This window comes from Carassius gibelio, chromosome A23 (genome assembly GCF_023724105.1).
Source record: "Carassius gibelio isolate Cgi1373 ecotype wild population from Czech Republic chromosome A23, carGib1.2-hapl.c, whole genome shotgun sequence".
Taxonomy (NCBI): Eukaryota; Metazoa; Chordata; class Actinopteri; order Cypriniformes; family Cyprinidae; genus Carassius; species Carassius gibelio.
In genome coordinates, this window is record NC_068393.1 from 7,629,895 (window position 1) to 7,648,497 (window position 18,603).

General features: G+C 38.1%; 1 protein-coding gene across 1 annotated transcript in view; it reads right to left on the minus strand.

Annotated features, from left to right (window-relative positions):
• Positions 1-13,766: 13,766 nt before the first annotated feature.
• LOC127944677 (bone morphogenetic protein 7-like) overlaps positions 13,767-18,603 on the minus strand; it is a 45,152-nt gene continuing 40,315 nt past the window's right edge. Inside the window, exons 6-7 of the mRNA XM_052540836.1 lie at positions 18,091-18,201; positions 13,767-14,443 (exon numbers count right to left, since the gene is read on the minus strand). Coding sequence (XP_052396796.1) covers positions 14,294-14,443; positions 18,091-18,201 — 261 coding nt within the window. The 3' untranslated portion in view covers positions 13,767-14,293. The remainder of the gene's footprint in view (positions 14,444-18,090; positions 18,202-18,603) is intronic.

Sequence of the window (18,603 nt, forward strand, 5' to 3'; positions counted from 1 at the left end):
AAGAATTCACTGCAACAGCTCCATGCAAGATTCTCCACTGCAAATCTCCTGTTCTTTTAGATAATGGTGGCTTGTACAAAACTCTCCATTCAGGTCTTATCTCATCACCCAACTTTAAAACAGCACGCCATGGCTTATCAACTCTATTAGTCAACTTTTTTTTGTTTAGAACAAGCACACACATTTTATACAGCTCTTTTCCAACACATGAAAAAAAATCAACAGAAGAAAACTTTCTTTGTTGAATAAAACATCCCGAACACTCTTCAATTTTTGGTTGAATTAACAAACAAGGAAACATATCTTCATTGTCAGGGATATTATTTCCGAAAGAGAATTCCTCCAACATCAATTTTTCTTCATCCGTAAACACTTCTTTCAATTTATTCAGATAACGAGAAACTGAACGAACAGATCGAATTCCAAGCTTTTCAGTAAAAGTTTCTACATTCTGAAAAACAGGCCCAGTTAAACACAGTAAATGTTTTAAAACATAAATTCCTGAGTCTTGTAAACTCCTACTAAATCCTGGTAGGAAATTAGGTGCAGAAACGTCTAATCTTGCATTAAATATCAAGGGTTCATTCAGTAACCCAAAAATTGAGTGAAAATTTTCAGTCCTTTGAATTTGAAAAAGACGGCATTTTCGAGAGATCCAAACACTGGGGGTCCATTAGGAAAAGAGATTTGTCCATTCCGAAGTTTCCAACAGTCTTAAGTAGGGCACAACTGATTGCCCTCCAGCTCACATTCATCGGTCCATCAAGAAGTCTTTGTACAAAATGCAGTCGGAAAGCTGCAATCCTGCTCTGTAAGTGAATCAAACCCTGGCCTCCTTCCTCCTTAGGTAGAAATAAAATACTCTGTGGAATCCAGTGAAGTTTGTCCCAAAAAAAATCAACAAAAGCCGCTTGAATTTCAGCTATTAGCTTCACAGGAGGATCAATACAAACCAATCTGTGCCATAAAAGAGAGGCAACCAAATTATTTACTATAAGCGTTCCACCCCTATAGGACATGTTGGGTAGAAGCCACTTCCATTTATCTAAACGTCCTTTAACTTTTTGTAATAAACCATCCCAATTCTTTTGTAACAAGTTATCGTCTCCCAAAAACACCCCTAGATATTTCAAACCCCACCTATTCCAGCACAAACCTTCAGGAAGACTTGGTTTCCCTTCCTTCCAGTCTCCTAATAAAAAAACGCTTCACTTTTTTTCCAATTGACTTTTGCGGATGACCATTTTCCAAAATCCTCTATCAGTCTAGATAAAACATTTATATCACTTTGTTTGTTAATTACTATTATTAGATCATCAGCATAGGCTGATAAACAAAAATTAAATTCACATAAAGGTATCTTGAAATCCTCTAACTTCTTCCTGATTTCCTGTAGAAGGAGTTCAGTGACAAGAGAATACAACATTCCAGATAACAAACATCCTTGTCTTATACCTCTTTTGACCTTGAACGGAGCACATAAGCCACCATTAATCTTAATTATACTCTCTATGTCACTATAAAGAATTTTAATCGTGTTTAGAAAATTTTCATTAAAACCAAAAGCTTCTAAAATATTCCATAAAAAATATTGTCAAATATTGACCTACCCGGTATACAGTACGATTGATCAGAATGGATCACCTGTGACATTACCTTAGTCATTCTCTTAGCCAAAGTTTTAGAAAGCAATTTATAATCACTGCACAGAAGCGATACCGGCCTCCAGTTCTTGATCTCCGAAAGATCCCCCTTTTTTGGAAGGAGAGTAACTACTGCCCTTCGGCAACTCAACGGCAGCCCACCCTTCAGCAAACTGTCGTTGAATACCTCTAGCAGGTCAGCTCCTAAATCCGACCAGAAAACCTTCAGAAAGTCCACTGGAAGCCCATCTATACCCGGAGCTTTCCCAGAGTTGTACAGCTCTCCCAGGGTTAGGCTACATTCCAGTTCTTCACTGGACTCCTCTGAGATCTTTGGTAAATCCTCTAGAAAAGGAGACTTTCCTTTATTTTCCGGCTTAAGTTCACTTTTGTACAGGGATTGATAAAAACTCGTTGCCACATCACGAATCTGTCTGGGATTATATAAAAAATTGCCATCCTCAGAACGTAGGGCATGAATTAAACGTTTCTGTCCATTTTTCTTCTCATGACCAAAGAAATACTTGGAAAGGTGCATCCATCTGATCAATGTTTAAAAATTTGGCACGAATTAAAGCACCTTGTGCCTTAAACTCTAATAGCTCTTTAAGTTCAGCTTTTTTTCGAAAACAAGTTTCCAAAATATTACTATCACCCGAGGACTGATACAACTTTTGTAAATCTTTTAATTGTTTTTCCCGAAACTCTAAAGGACGATTAAATTCTTTTGTAACATTTTGAGTATATTGTTGTGTGAATTGCTTTATCTGTACCTTTCCATAATCCCACCATTTAAGGATTTAAAATACATTTTAGTTTCTTTAAAAGTTTTCCAAAAAAATTTAAAAGATTCAATAAATAATTTATCATTTAATAGACTTGTGTTAAAATGCCAATAAGCACTTTTAGATTTTACTGAATTTAAAATAAATTTACAACTTACCATACTATGATCAGTAAAAGACAAAGGTGTGATAAAGCATTTGTTAAATAAATTCAAATGATGTTTAAATACATAAAATCTATCTAATCTTGCCAGTGATATATGATTATCACGCATGTGGGCCCATGTGTATTGTTTTTCATTTCCATTTTTCATTCTCCAAATGTCACATAAATCATATTTCTCAATCAGATGAATTAATCTCTTACGTGAGGCCATATGTGGTTCAACATGATTTCTGTCCATGTCCAACTCGGTACAATTAAAATCACCACCCAAAAAGAGAAAAACTTCAGAACCGCAATCTTTCAGTGTTGTACAAAGAATATCCAAAAAAAGCAATCTTTCTATAGGTGCCGTAGGAATGTAAACACAAATAAAAACAAACACAAAATGTTCACAAGAAGCTCTAACTTTTAACAGTCTGCCTTTCACAACTTCCATTACATCATACGAAGTTGGTTTAAACTTTTTATTGAATAAAACAGCCACCCCACCACTTATATTTGAATTATGACTCACTGAATTCCTTCATCCAGTCAATCTCATTCTCAACACTACTATGAGTTTCCTGTAAAAAAAGTTATGTCTATATTTTTCTGATCAATTTCCTCAAAAATGTGTGCTCTTTTTTTCACATTCTTTGCCCCATTAACATTCATAGATGCAATATGAATTTCATTCATAATGAAGGCAAAGAAAGAGAAAAAAAACAACACAACATACCAACAGGAAAAACTGCTCTTGTTCTGGTGTCAACTGTGCTTCTTCAGCCATTACACTTATTTGAAAACCTTCACCATTTGCACCTTTTTTGCTTTCTGAAGGATAAACCACCCTATCAGAAACACTTAAAACACTACTTGTTGGTAAACTTTTAGGAATTGGATCCGCTTGCTCAATCTGAGATGAAGCTATTCCAGCCTCAATTTCTACTGAACGATCTACCACCTTCTCCACCTCTACCGAACCTTCCACATTTAATTATTTTCCATCATTTTCCTTACCCTGTACAACTTCATTCATTTTTTCTCCCTCAACATTTTTATTCGGGCAATTACGAATTAAATGACCTTTAAATCCGCATCCAAAGCATTTGGCTTGACCAGTCGTGACGAAAATCGAATAACTAAAATCCTCAATTCGAAAATTCAAAAGTTAAATCTAGATCGGCGTCATCTGGAATCATCATGTATGCGAAGCGCCTAAATGAAACGACATGTTTCAATAACGGCGACTCGCTACTGATTGGGATCTTTTTTATCGGTGACACCAGTTTCCCATAACGCGACAGTGCTTCCGTTAGAATCACATCACTGACAAAAGGTGGTACATTAGATATGATTACCTTTTTCGCTGGCATAGAAAGTGGTAGAACTGAAATAAATTCCCCATCAATGACAATTCCCTGCTCAACCAACTCATTTGCCTTGTCTACACTATCTAGGAAAACTACTGTCGCATTGTTCATTCTAGACGCGGACAAAACGCTAGAATGTCCAACTAACTCTCCAATGGCCAAACAACATGCCTCAATGCTCACAGCTGACACCACCTTAATTCCGTGGCGTCTCGTGAGTGAACTCAACACCTGTGTTTGTTGGGCCGCCATGCCTCCGACTATCGGACAGCACACGACCCTCCAAATAACTAAAACAAATAACAAATAACAAAACAGACAACAAAAATAAGAAATAAGATGAAAAAAGAGAGAAAAAAAAGGTTTTCACTCACACCACCTGCTCTGCACCACGCGCCCACACCCTCGCTCAACCAGTCACACCGGAAATAAGAGAGAGAGAGAGAGAGAGAGAGAGAGAGAGAGAGAGAGACTGTACATTGACTTCAGAACATATTAAATATAGTGCACGTGTAATATGAAGTGATTTTTTTTAAGCTTGAATTCTCAGTCCCCATTCATTGTAATTACGGAAAGGAGCCAACAGTTCTGAAAAAGAAAAATAAAATAAAAAAGTTTCACATGTGAAATGAGTGTTTCATTATGTGAAAACTGTACAGCAGATGTGGACTGACAAAAACAATCATGAATCCATTAATCTATTTTATTTCAATAGTTTTTTTTTTTTTAATAGGTTTTCTATCTTACATTTTATTTATTTAGTTAATGCTGTTTATTATTATTTTATTTTAACAATATTTTAGAGTGAAATAAGGATCGATACATTTCAAATTATTTGTATATTATATCAAATAACGATATAGTATATGTAGTTATGAAATGTAATATTATATAGGTACCAAAATATCATCCAAAAAAACATTTCTGACAGAGTTTCATTATGTGAAAACTGAACAGCAGATGTGGACTGGCACAAACAATGATGAATGCATGATTTTGCACTATAAGCCCAAAAACTGCTTACAGTGGTCTGGCCCCCAGCTGCCCACTAGCATTCCGCAGGCGTGTGTCTATGAAATATGTCTGAAATGACATTTGAATGAAGAGGCTAACTGTCAGAGCTCATGTGAGTTAGAGCTCTGTCACAGTGAAGATCAGTTCATATCTCTCGTGCTGCACTCCCTTCAACCTCAGCCTTTGTGCCAAACTAAATATGACAGATTACTGACACTGAAGCAGACAGGATGAGAAAAAAACTCTCATGCAAAAAGATACAGCAAAAACATTTTGTTTTAAAGGAATAGTTCAACCAAAAATGAGAATTTGTTGAAACATTTGCTCACTCTCAGGCCATCTAAGATGTTTCTTCATCAGAACAGATTTGGAGATCAGTTGTACACCAGTGGATGCGCTGCAGTGAATGGGTGCCGTCAGAATGAGAGTCCAAACAGCTGATAAAAACATCACAATAATCCACCAGTAATCAACACCACTCCAGTCCATCAATTAATGCCTCGTGAAGAAAAAAACTGTGTGTTTGTTAAAAAAAAGGGGGGGGGTGGATTATTAAGATGTTTTTATCAGCTGTTTGGACTCTCATTCTGACGGCACCCATTTATTCCAGAGGATGACCTTAGGGTGAGTAAATTTTTCAACTAATTCTCATTTTTGGGTGAAATATTTCTTTCTTTTATTTTATTATTTAAAACATGACAATTAACTTTTTAGATTTTTCAAGACACAGTTTGTGGTATTCACTTGTATGAATGTCTGCAGCACAAACGATGCAGGATGAATTAGATGCTAAAGTTTAATTTTAAGGTAAGGTTCCCTCCAAATCCATTCCAAGCACATAAGTTTTGGAGCTCTAAAAGCAGTTCCCATGCTTTCATCCTGTTTCTTTCTGGCTAATAATGCAAGAGAACTCAAAACCATCTATTCTGCAGAGGTGAATCTGAGCCATAGAGTGCACCTCATCACATCGGCCACAATGGCTTTCCTTTTCCACTGGCCTGGACGTAGTAAGCCGGTTGAAACTGGCCTTAGGAGACTTGTTTAAGACAGTGGATTTCAGTCTGCGAGCCAACGTTTCAATAGCTGCATCTGTGTTTCAGGTTAAGCAGACTTGACCTATTCTTCTTTTCATGACGTTCCAAATGGAACATTCATATCCGCTCGGGTTTAGTGTGTGTCCTCTACTTGTCCTCTCGATTCAGGACACAAACTAATCTTTGAGATCCGCATCCCAACAGTGAGATAAAGTGAAATTAAAACTACTGGAATGAATCGTTCCCATCAATGGTCTGTCATAGTAATGCACTGTACATGTATATTTGCTATTGCAATCGTTCCATGTCTCACAGCTCACATGAATGAATGAGTTTGTGAATGTTTTAGTTTGGGATCTAATTTAAAGTGAATATACTACTGTTCAAGATTATAAAGAAAATGTCCCACACTTTCCCAAAAAATATAAAGCAACTGTTTCCCTAATTGATAATAATTAGAAATGTTTCTTGACTAAAATCAGCATATTATTATGATTTCTGAAGGATCAAGTGACACTGAAAAATGGAGTAATGATGCTGAAAATACAGCTTTGATCACAGGAATAAATTACACTTTACAATATACTCATATAGAAAATATTTGTTTTAAATTGTATTAATATTTCAAAATATTACTTGTTTTATTGTGTCTTTGATGAAATAAATGCAGCCTTGGTGAGCATAATAAGATATGTTTCAAAGATATTTAAAAATCTTACTGACCCAAAAAAATTAGTGTATGTTTGATCTATTTCCGTTGATCAATTCCTAACTCGGACTCAGTGATTCATTTGGATTACCTCTCAAAAACGTCCAAAACATTTTCTGTTTAACAGTTTAAATATTCAGATATTTCAGAATAATAGATGCCATCAAAAGCAATGCTTTCTAACTTTAGATTTGGTCTATAAAAAACAATGCTTACATAAAAAGCATTTACTTTTAAAACCAAAAAGTTGAAAACATTGACGTATGTTTATAGCTATATCCCCATAGTTTGCTCTCATATGCTCAAATTAAGAACAGTGTAAAACCTCTAGTTTTAAGAAAACACATGGTTTTATAAACGCTGATTTCTTCAGTATATCGACACCATGTAGAAAGGATCGTGTGGCATGTTATCATTTGCTAAAACAGCATGTAATGAGGGTTCAAAAAAGAAACAGCACTTTGAATATAAAAACTGAGGAGAAATGACTGTAACGGTCCAGCAGGAGATGTCAGGACTGTGTGACAAATACAGTAAGAAAGGAGAAACAAGGATGGAGAGGTTTCCATCAGAAAGTAAACTTCCATTGCTCTCTGCTGGGGTCAAAAAGAGGCCGTTTCCACCATAAGCACACACACGCACACACAAACACACACACTTTGTGCCATCTATTCCTAGAACCACACTCAGATCCGTTATAACACAATAAATACACACCAAATATTGACATAAACAGTCACAACAGAACATTATGAATGCAAACAAACTCAGCTGCTTCTGTATAAAACACACTCAAATACATGAGATAGTGATGTCCACACACACACACGGTGTCTTCACACTGTCTCTGGTCTGTCAGATCATTTAGCTCTTTTTTGAGAAGAGGCTGAGTTCTGGCTAACCACAGTGTCCCTGATTTGTAGATCTCTGGCTCATTCCCAAGATCTCAGCTTACATACTGTATCATAACACTCCAGCTCAAACCTACAGTGTCTTTATATAATACTAAACAATATAAATGTGTCCATGTCTCACTATAGAGCAAAGATGATGTAAAACTGGAATAAATCCTTTTTACAATCAAATTAGGACTTTATGTGATTTTTAAGTTCAGCTCGAAGTTAATCTTTGCATTTTCCATATGACTATATAAGACATAGTGTATTTTATTTAAAGGATATGGAAAATTAAGCCATACAGTACATTATACAGACAATAATATCTGTCTATAATGTAAATATAATACAATATAATGTACGCATCTAACTGCCTCCTCATAAAAAAAAAAAAAAAAAAAAAAATCTATGCATTCAATGTTTCTATTCCATTATTATTCCTTTATAGCACTTCTTGTGATTATTGCCATCTTATTGTAAATCACTTTTTCTATTCTTAGTCATTGTGGATAATAGCATCTGCCAAATGTTTTCAGATATAAATAACAAAAATATTTTAAAAAGCTTGGGAAAAAAAGTATATATTTCTTTTTTTTTTTAGATATGGCCATAAAATTGTCATCATCACCATTATAAATGCTAAGAATAATAATAGTATTTATTATTATTATTATTATTACTACTACTACTAATACTACAACTACTACTAAATATAAAAATGTATAAAAACAAAACTGTAATATTTCACTTTAAATTGTAAAAAAAAAAATCAAGTGTTCAAGGGAAAAAAAAATATTTAGATTTGCATTACAACTGTAAAATTACAAAACTAATATTTATGTAATATTATATATTATAATAATAATATTTTTTTATTAAACCATACAAATATTTTGCTAAATCAACAAGTAGCCCTAAAGCTTCTCTTTTATTTATATAATACATTTGGCTCGTTGAACACGTTTTAAGATTTAGTAACTAAAATGAATTGGCCCAAGCTTTGATAGTGTTACACTGGAACATCTTCCATCAAGCTGGCGATGGGAACTGCTGCCCTGTAAAACACACAGAAATAGATGCACTAAACACACACACATTTACGCTGCAACTGACGGGTAAACTTCCCTCATCAATGACAGTAATATTACTCCGTTTACATTCATGTGGCAGGCTGAAAGCAGGCAGAGGGCAGCTCTGTCCATGACTAACAGTGTTCATTATCAGCGACCGATATAGACCACAGCTGCACAGAAGCCTTCTCCTATTTCACAGCGGCTTCCCCAGGGTCATTCAATGCTTGGAATCAGACGAGAGCCAGCTGACGGACTGAGACAGGGATTCACTGTACCTTTCCACTTCACTGCCACATATAGGTTTTGTCCTTGTTCTCTCTCCTTCACCTATATAGTTGCCTCATACGTCCCTTCTGCATGTGCATTTTATTTTAGGTAGTTTCTGTCGCTTTATCTGAGGTATTACGCTTACAGTACTGAAGGCGTGGAGAATTAGAAAAAGAGTGGAAGAGAGGCTGTAGTCGGGACATTTGGCCCTACATGGGATGGAATGTCAGGAGACCCTTGAGCACTCTTCAGGGGTTCATTGAGGACAGGGAGCAAGATCGCTCCAAACTCAGCTCTGATAGAGCCTTACCAACTGTATACAGGTGACAGGACAACATTTATCCTGATAAAAATGTGTGATGACCACATAATGTGAGAATTTAAGAATAATACCAGGATTTTTCTACTAGGCCAAAATATTTATGTAATATAGAGTATGCAGCAGCACCATCTAGTGGCGCGTCCTGAGAGGTATTAGTGCATATAAAGCACATACAGTATTAATGCATTCTTCTTGATGAGTTATCGATCGACATGTGGCCATGAGCCTCCAGCAGAGAACCATATCAGAGCATTACTGATGTGATGATTCATTTACACTCAATTTCATTAAACCTCTCTACCTGCCATCTGATCATTCAACTGCCTCTGTTGACTTTTACAACCTACATCTAATTATTAATTATATACAAATAAAATAAAAATGTGAGTACACTAAAAACAAGCTCCAATATGTCAGTTTGACAGGTCTTGATCAGCATGGCTGAGGTAAATGGTAAAAGGTTTTTTTTTTGTGTTTGTTTTTTTTTTTTTCTTCACTTAATTTTGTGGGAGGTTGCAAGTTAGAGACGGCGATATCTTTATATTATTTCAGTCACTCAAGATTCGGAATTATTGCGGTTTATTTATTTTTATTTATTAATTTTTTCTAATATCTGGAAACGACAGCATAACGTTAACATATATTTTTGTTTGTTTGTTTGTTTGTTCAACTTAAGGTTAGTTTGGCCAGTAACAAGCCAAAATTTAAATAACATTTAATAAATGTAAAAAAATAAAAATAAGAACTAAATAAATTGGCAACGAGAATGGGAATCAGCTCATTTGATTGTAAAATAAATAAAATCCTGATCAGTGCATCCTTAACTGGAATAGATAGACCTACCTGAAAGACCCGTTTCATTTTTTATCTTTGAACTATTGTACCTATTTGTACAAAATGGTTATTATTTATTACAATACAATGTTACAGTCAACAATAAGTCTTATTTATTGATTGATTTATTGATTGATTGTGGCAAGTCCTTAAAACATTAGTAAAAAATTTAAACCACTGGCCAAACCGGACAAGTAGAACATTTCCTTAGCGTTAAGCTCTGTTAAAACGATCAAAATCAGTGTCTTAGAACTTGTACACAGATCTGTAGAACACGTGGGTTACATAATGGTATGTTAAAGTTAAAAACTTAAAATATGTACTTGAAAAGACAACAGGATGACTTTGAATATCATAGCTGTAGTATTGTGAGGAAGAGCAGATGAGGTCTTGCACATTTCCTGGTCTGAGAGTGACTTCCTGCTTAAACAGGAAGTAATGGATACCAATAGAATATATATATATTTATTACACACTCACTGACAACTTTATGAGGTACACCTTGCTAGTACCGGGTTTGACCTCATTTTGCCTTCATAACTGCATTAATTCTTCATGGCATAGACTCAAGGTGTTGGAAACATTTCTCAGAGATATTGTTTCATATTGACATGACAGCATCACGCAGTTGCTGCAGATTTGTGGGCTGCAGATCCATGATGTGAATCTCCCGTTCCTCCACATCCCAAAGATGCTCTATTGAGATCTGGTGACTGTGGAGGCCATCTGAGTAAAGTGAACTCATTGTCATGTTCAAGAAACCAGTCTGAGATGATTTGAGCTTTGTGACATGGTGCATTATCCTGCTGGAAGTGGCCATCAGAAGATGTGTACACTGTGTTCATAAAGGGATGGAGATGATCTGCAACAATACTCTGTTATTCTGTGGTGTTTAAACTATGCTCAATCGGTACTAAGGAGTTCATGTAGTGAAACGTGTTGACCAGTAGAGGACAGCATATCCTCTCCACACACAAAATGTTGGTCACATGGGCTTGTGAAAAGATTTGTCTGGTTTCTTCAGTTAGATGTTAGATTACATCACACATAAAACACAGGGTTTCCACCAGCTACGGAGATGTTTATTGCATAGTGTGATTGTGATTGCAAATGTTTCTTGAGTTTAGAATTCTCTCTGGTAAAGGTGAACTAATTCTGTGTGTCATGTTGCAATTACTGAAATTGCAAGTTGGAAACTCATTTGAATGGGTTACAGGAATAAAACCAGCATCTGAATATGCACAGATCAGTCTCAAAATAACGGCATGTTAGAATGCTCGGTATTTAACATCTTCATAAACACCCCATGGAGAATGAAAAAGCATGGATGAGAAATTTTATTTTATTTTTTTATTTTATATAGGAAAAGTTTATTTATATGTATAGACCCTTTCTTTGGGAACATGCTGCACAACTCCTTGTTGAAGCTCTTGTTCTGTCCAGGCTGGACTATTGCAATGCCCTCTTGGCAGGTCTTCCAGCCAGTTCTATCAAACCTTCGCAATTTTATTCAGCAAAGATCCATTAAATTTGTCAAACGTGTTTATGATGCTAATAAAAAAATGTTGTTCAAATAAATGTGTTCGTTTGAAAACTCTATTTACAAATTCAAAAATAAAAAATTAAATATTAAATTAAATTAAATTAAATATAGTTGGATCATGTGACTGGAGTAATGGTGCTTTGTCATCATAGGAATAAATTACATTTATATATATATATATATATATATATATATATATATATATATATATATTCAAATAGAAAAAAAAGTTCATTTAAATTGTCATAATGTTTCTCAATGACTGTTTTTTTTACTGTGTTTTTGATCAAATAAAGGCAGCCATGGTGAGCAGAAGAAACTTATTTCAGAAACATTATACAATTATACCACCTCCAAACATTTGAACAATAGTATATCAGTATATAACAGTACTGGGTCTGGCAACAAGAAATATATATTATATATATTCATTCGTTTAAAATTCAGTTTTTTTTTTTTTTTTTTACTTTGAATTAAACAAGTACAAGTTTGTTAACTATGTATATTTATATTATTTCTCCTTTGTTTAAGTACTGTAATTAGTGTATACTGGCTAATAAACATAATTTTAACATGGATAATAAAGATCTTTTAACTTGGGCCAGTAAGTAACCACCCGTAACTCACCCAGATTACTCTAACAACCACCTAGTAATAATCTAACAATCACAACAACAACAAAAAACAACAAACACAAAAAAATCACACACTTCACCTAGCACAAAGTTTTCTACATTTTTGTAAAACTGACGAGAGGTGAATAATCAATACATTAAAAAATGAGTTTCAGAGCCACATATGACCACATGCTTGGTAAGTGTGTGTGTGTGTGTGTGTGTGTCTTTCCCTGGACCGACAGAGGTCAAAGATCAGCACTTGAGGTGGAAATAAATACCCACCATTTCTCATTCTCATCAGTTCTGAGAGTGAGCAGGAGACCTGTGGGTCTGCAGAAGAGGAGGTCATAAAACAACATGACACCGAGAGGAAGTCCACGTTAGCAGTGCTGATAGATGTCAGTATTTGTTAGACTTCGATGTTAATGGTTTCTGGGAGTTGGCGAGGGGTGGGGGGACAACGAGGAGATTTTCCCTCTTAGTCCCACATTACCTCCCCATTAACCTCTGACCCTGCATTACCGAGAGCAGAGGTTCAGCGGAGGGCAGAGCGAGGGAGATGAGAGGAGGAAGAAGAGACCTCTCGGGCAGCCTGTGCCCCCCGCCTCAGAAAGAGAAAGTGGGAGTGCGGCCCGTGACCTCGAGCGCACACACATGGTCTGCGTTTGGATGTCTGCGGGTGGCACGGAGCTAACGCTAATCTGAAACAGCCTCCGCTATAAACAGGATGTTGGAAGAGAGAGGGAGAGAGAGAGAAAGAAGCCGGCGAGAAGAGCTTGTATTATTAGAGGATTCTGTTTTGATTCTATAAGAGTTAGTTGCAAATTATATATGGATAGATGGCAATTATTTCTGAGAGATGCTCTGTGTGTGTGTGTCCTCGCTAATACACACACATCTCTCAGGCCACCACTGGGCTACGAAGGGCTTTGCTGTACCGAGAGAACAACCTGTGTTTATTAAAACTTATTTATTGGGCTAAGCCTGCAGTAAAACATTATCAGAGTCTGGAATGATATCCTCACCTCACATGCTCCTAATAAATGCCCCTCTGTGGAAATAAGAAGAAGGGAATGTACTCGGACTTTAACTTAAGGCAAGCGAATGAAATAGGAGGGACCCGGTCTGTAAGGAACCAGTCAGTCTCATCCTCTTATTATGAAGAAGTATTTCTATTCATTTCTTAAAGGGACAGTTCACCCATAAATTAAAATTGTCACCATTTACTCAGCCTGAAGTTGTTTCAAACCTGTATGAGGTTATTTCTTCAGTTGAGCACGAAAGATGATATTTAGAAGAATGTTGGTAACCAAAGAGTTGCTGGTCTCCATTGACTTCCAAAATATGGGGAAAATATTTATATATATATATTATGGAGGTCAATGGTTACTAGCAACTGTTAAGTTACCAACATTCTTCAGAAATTCATATTTTGTGTTCAGTAAAAGAAAGAAAATGATACAGGTGTTGGACAACATGAGGATGAGTAAATGATAAGAGAATGTTCATTTGGCAGCAGGTTATCCGACATTTTGGAATTTTCTAACATGGAACGGTTACATTTTAAAAAATTCCTGAATTGTTTTTGAAAATGTATTTTAACAGTGTGGAAGACATAAAAATAAAGTAATAAAATTAAAAAATTAAAAAACAGACCAAAAGACAAGGATGTTTTAGACTCCATGTTGGAAGACCAGGAAAATAAATACACTTTTGTTTCATTGAAAAACTATTTACACAGTAGAAAGCACAAATATCATATAGAAGTGTGTACATGTGAGCATGTATATGTGTGCATACATATGTTGGTGTTTGTGTAAGAGAGAAGTTATTTGAGGAAATTTCCTTTCACTTTTTTTGCAATACTTAAAATGTTAATTGTTGTACATATATATAATTTTGCACATTGTCCATGGTAAACAAAATCCTGGAACTGGCCTGAGATCTTCATATGGTTTTGCTGGAAACTTGTCCGTTTATTAAGTAAATGTGGAGCAGTCAGTGTGTGTGTGTGTGTGTGTGTGTGTGTGATAGGACTCTAGTGGCAGCCACACGCTCTGACCACCATGTTGCGGTATTTCTTCAGGATGACATTGGAGCTGTCATCGAAATACAGGACGGAGATGGCGTGGAGTTGTGTAGGGGCGCAGCATGGTTTTGGAACCATGTCGGGGTTGATGAAGTGAACCTGAGAAAAAAAAAATACAAAGGTCAAAATTGAAAGTCAAAACAAAAGTACTTTACTCACGGTAGAGTGATTAAAATCAAAAACTTGTGTTTCAGTCAGGCCCACTTCATCAAAGTATATTTATTACAATTATATAGCATACAGTTAGTGTTTCTAAAAGATTTTTCTAATGCTCACCAAGACCACATTTACAACCCCAAATCCACTGTCAAGGTTGTTAAACCGTGATCTCTGGGTTTTGCACTTTGTGGGTGAAGCCTGTGTGTTACGTGTCAGCACTGATTAGATTGTGGGCGTCTCCATTAATTGTCATCAGCAACAGATGTCACTCATTACTCATCCATATATATATATATATATGGCTTGTCTAGCGTCTTGTGTTCGTGAGAGCGTTGTTTCATGTTTGTAACCCGTGCCTTGCTTTCTTGTGTGTTTCTGCGTTGGATGTCCATGTCTTCCCCGGAACCCCGTCCACTCTACGCAACCTCCATCAAGCAACACCACTTACCTTCGGCTCTCTTCCCCGCAGTTCCTGTGTCACCCTCTCCTGCTGCCAACTCACCTCCACCTTCCGGATTCTACATTCCTCACCACCATCTTGGACTGTGCATTCCTCCCAGTGTTATTTGTGTCTCAGTTTTGTATTTTCTCATTAAATATCATTAACCTCGCACTTGCTTCCTGCCACTCCTTACACAGTCTTTACAGAACACTCTCACCACCATGGAAGCAGCGATTACCACTTCACTGTCAGAATTCATTCACCACAGCATCAACCGCATGGATCAGCAGCAGGAGAGCATCGTGATAATCGGACACACGATCCAAGCGCTGGTGACACAGGTGTCCAAGCTCACCCAGCACACCTGTGTCACCCGTCCCCCGGGAGACCTCCCAGGACCACTTCCGGCCAGAGCCATGACTTCCGGCGCCAGAGAGTTACTACAGTGAGCCAAACTTTTGCAAGACTTTCCTTAACAAATGTTCCATGCATTTCGCATTGCAGCCCCCTTCGCGACAGAGGAGTCCAAGTTTGTGTTTGCTCTTACCCTACTCTCTGGCAGGGCCGCCTTATGGGGGACGGCGGTGTGGGAGAATCAACATCCGTGTTGTGCCTCGTTCCATTCCCTCTCCGATGAGATGAAACGGGTCTTTGATCGAGCCGCAGCCGGCAGGGAGGCCACTCACCAGCTCTCGGACCTGAAACAAGGAAGATCACCAGTGGCAGACTATTCCATTCAGTTCCGCACCCTGGCGGCCGCGTGCCAGTGGAACGAGGCAGCGCAGTGGGATCGATTCCTGCATGGGCTGGCCAACCGTGTTCAGAATGAGATCTACCTCCTCGAGCTGCCCCCAATGCTCAATGGCCTAATCGACCTGGCACTCCGGGTGGACGCTCGGATTAAGCGCCTGGGTAGACAAGTCAGTCCTACCCGCCATAATGCCTCTCCCGAAAGGGGCCACTCGAGTCGAGAGAACATGGTCGGTCCCGTCGACGATCACGAACCCATGCAACTGGGTAGAGCTCGGCTTTCCCGGAGGGAGGGAGAGAGAGCGGCGGAGGTCCCAAGGACTATGCTTATATTGCAGAGCATTCCATCGATTCCTGCCCTGAAAAAAGAGCCAGCCTGGTAGTAAGTTTGAGGCTACTATCGGGTGGGATCTCCTCCGGGAAGTCCTCAACCACATCATCGACTCTCCTTCCGGTGAAACTGCAGTGGGGGAATAACACTCACCACTGTCACGCCCTTCTGGACTCTGGGGCCGAAGGTAATTTCATTGACTCTCTCATTGCACATCACCTGAACCTTCCAGTCCTTCCTGTGTCTCATCCCATCCATGTCACCGCACTCAATTGCCAGGAACTGCCACACGTCACCCACTACACTGAACCCATCACTCTGCTCACCTCAGGCATCCACAGTGAAACCGTATCCTTTTACCTCATGGACTCCCCTGTAGCTCCCATTGTTTTAGGTAACCCCTGGTTAATCAAACATAATCCACGAGTGGATTGGGGTTCCAACACTGTCACCTTGTGGAGTGAAAGTTGTCATGAGTCTTGTCTGGTTTCTGCTTGTCCTGTTGTGCCCGTTTCTGTCTTTCAGAGAGAGACCATGGTGTTATCAAACGTGCCCGCAGAGTACTTGGACTTGAAGGAGGTGTTCAGTAAGTCCCGTGCTGCTTCTCTTCCTCCGCATCATCCCTTTGACTGTGTGATAGATTAAGTGCCAGGTAAGTCTCCGCCTAAAGGCAAACTTTACTCTCTTTCTATTCCGGAGAGGGAGGTCATGGAGAAATACATTTCTGATTCCTTGACATCGAGGTTTATCCGCCCTTCCTCTTCTCCAGCGGGGGCGGGATTCTTTTTTGTGGGTAAAAAGGATGGTTCTCTGAGACCTTGTATTGACTACCGAGAGCTGAACAACATCACAATAAAGAACACCTATCCGTTACCGTTGATGTCTTCAGCTTTCGAGAGGTTACAGGGAACATCCATATTCACAAAATTGGATTTACGTAACGCTTATCATTTGGTCTGCATCAGGAAGGGGGATGAATGGAAAAGCACCTTTAACACCCCTAGAGGGCACTTTGAATATTTGGTGATGCCGTTCCCATCCTTGTAGCCCCTGATCCCACACGGTAGTTCGTGATGGAGGTCGACGCATCAGAGGTGGGGATAGGAGCAGTTCTTTCCCAACGTTCTGCCTCGGACAATAAGATGCATCCCTGCGCGTTTTTCTCTCATTGGTTATCTCCTGCGAACGCAATTATGACATTGGTAACAGTTGTCCGTAATTGTTGTCCATCAAATTAGCTTTAGAGGAGTGGCATCACTGGTTGGAAGGAACAGGGGTACCTTTCATTGTTTGGACCGATCATAAGAATTTAGAGTATATTAGAACTGCAAAAAGATTCAATTCCAGGCAGGCTCTGTGGGCACTTTTTTTCGGTCGTTTTGATTTTACTTTGTCGTACTGCCCGGGTTCCAAAAATGCCAAACCCGATTCTTTGTCACGTCTTTTTGATCCCTCCGCCCATCCGGTGACTCCCGAGTGTATTTTTCCTGAGAAAATAGTCGTCTCAGCACTCATATGGGAGGTCGAATCGAAGGTCAAGACGGCCTTAGAAGGGGTAACGCCTCCGCCCGGTTGACCACCGAATCGTTTATTTGTGTGGGAAGAGTTGCGGTCCGAAGTTATTCAGTGGGGTCACTACTCTAACGTTGCTTATCATCCAGGGATAAGCCGAACCAAGTGGTTAGTTAAACAAGACTAATATAATTAGTAATATATAATACATAATAATATAATTCATTATGAATGCCTTTATTGTCACTTTTGATTAATTAATAATGCACCTTGCTAAATAAAAGTGTTAATTTATTTGCCAAAATATTTTTATTTTTTTTATTAAAAACATTAAGTAAACTATAGAACCCAAATAATTGAAGTGTGTATTTGCCAAAATATTTTTTTTTTATTAAAAACATTAAATAAACTATAGAACCCAAATAATTGAAGTGTATTTTTGATTAAAAGAAAGCAAGATACAGCTTTAGAAATATGGTATTTATAATTGGCAGCTGTGGTAAAAAGTACATTTTGGAGCCAGGTTAGATGTGTAGATGGTGAAGGTCTTACCAAAGTCTGTACGATGGCATGGTTTGTGGCGTTCATATAGGAATTGAGAGGAAAGGCACATTCTCCCATACAGTAATATGCAGCGTATCCTTCAGGAGCTATAATCCAATCCTGAAAGACGGACAGAGCACAAATCTGTTAACACGACATCCAACTTTAGTCATAAAGCCTGCGCTAGATCTTTCCCAACCAGATGGTCTTCATTTTCATAATGCATTCTGTACGTCAGACCTCTCCAGTTGTTAACAAGAATATCCTAATAATGCCTAATCCTATTCTGCACTCGTGTTAAAGTATGTGTAAAATGGTATGATTCATAAGTGAATTTGGGGGGGATATAAACCCACATGCTGGACCAGGGTCTCCGAGTCCTCGCCAGCTGCTCTGAGTGAGTGTTTATGTGCCATGATCCAGCAGGAGAGACAGATATACTACAGGTGGCAAGACTATCTGTGTGTAAACAGAAACCAGGCTTGACTGCTGCTGCTCGTGCTCTTGAGGAAACGCAGCCTA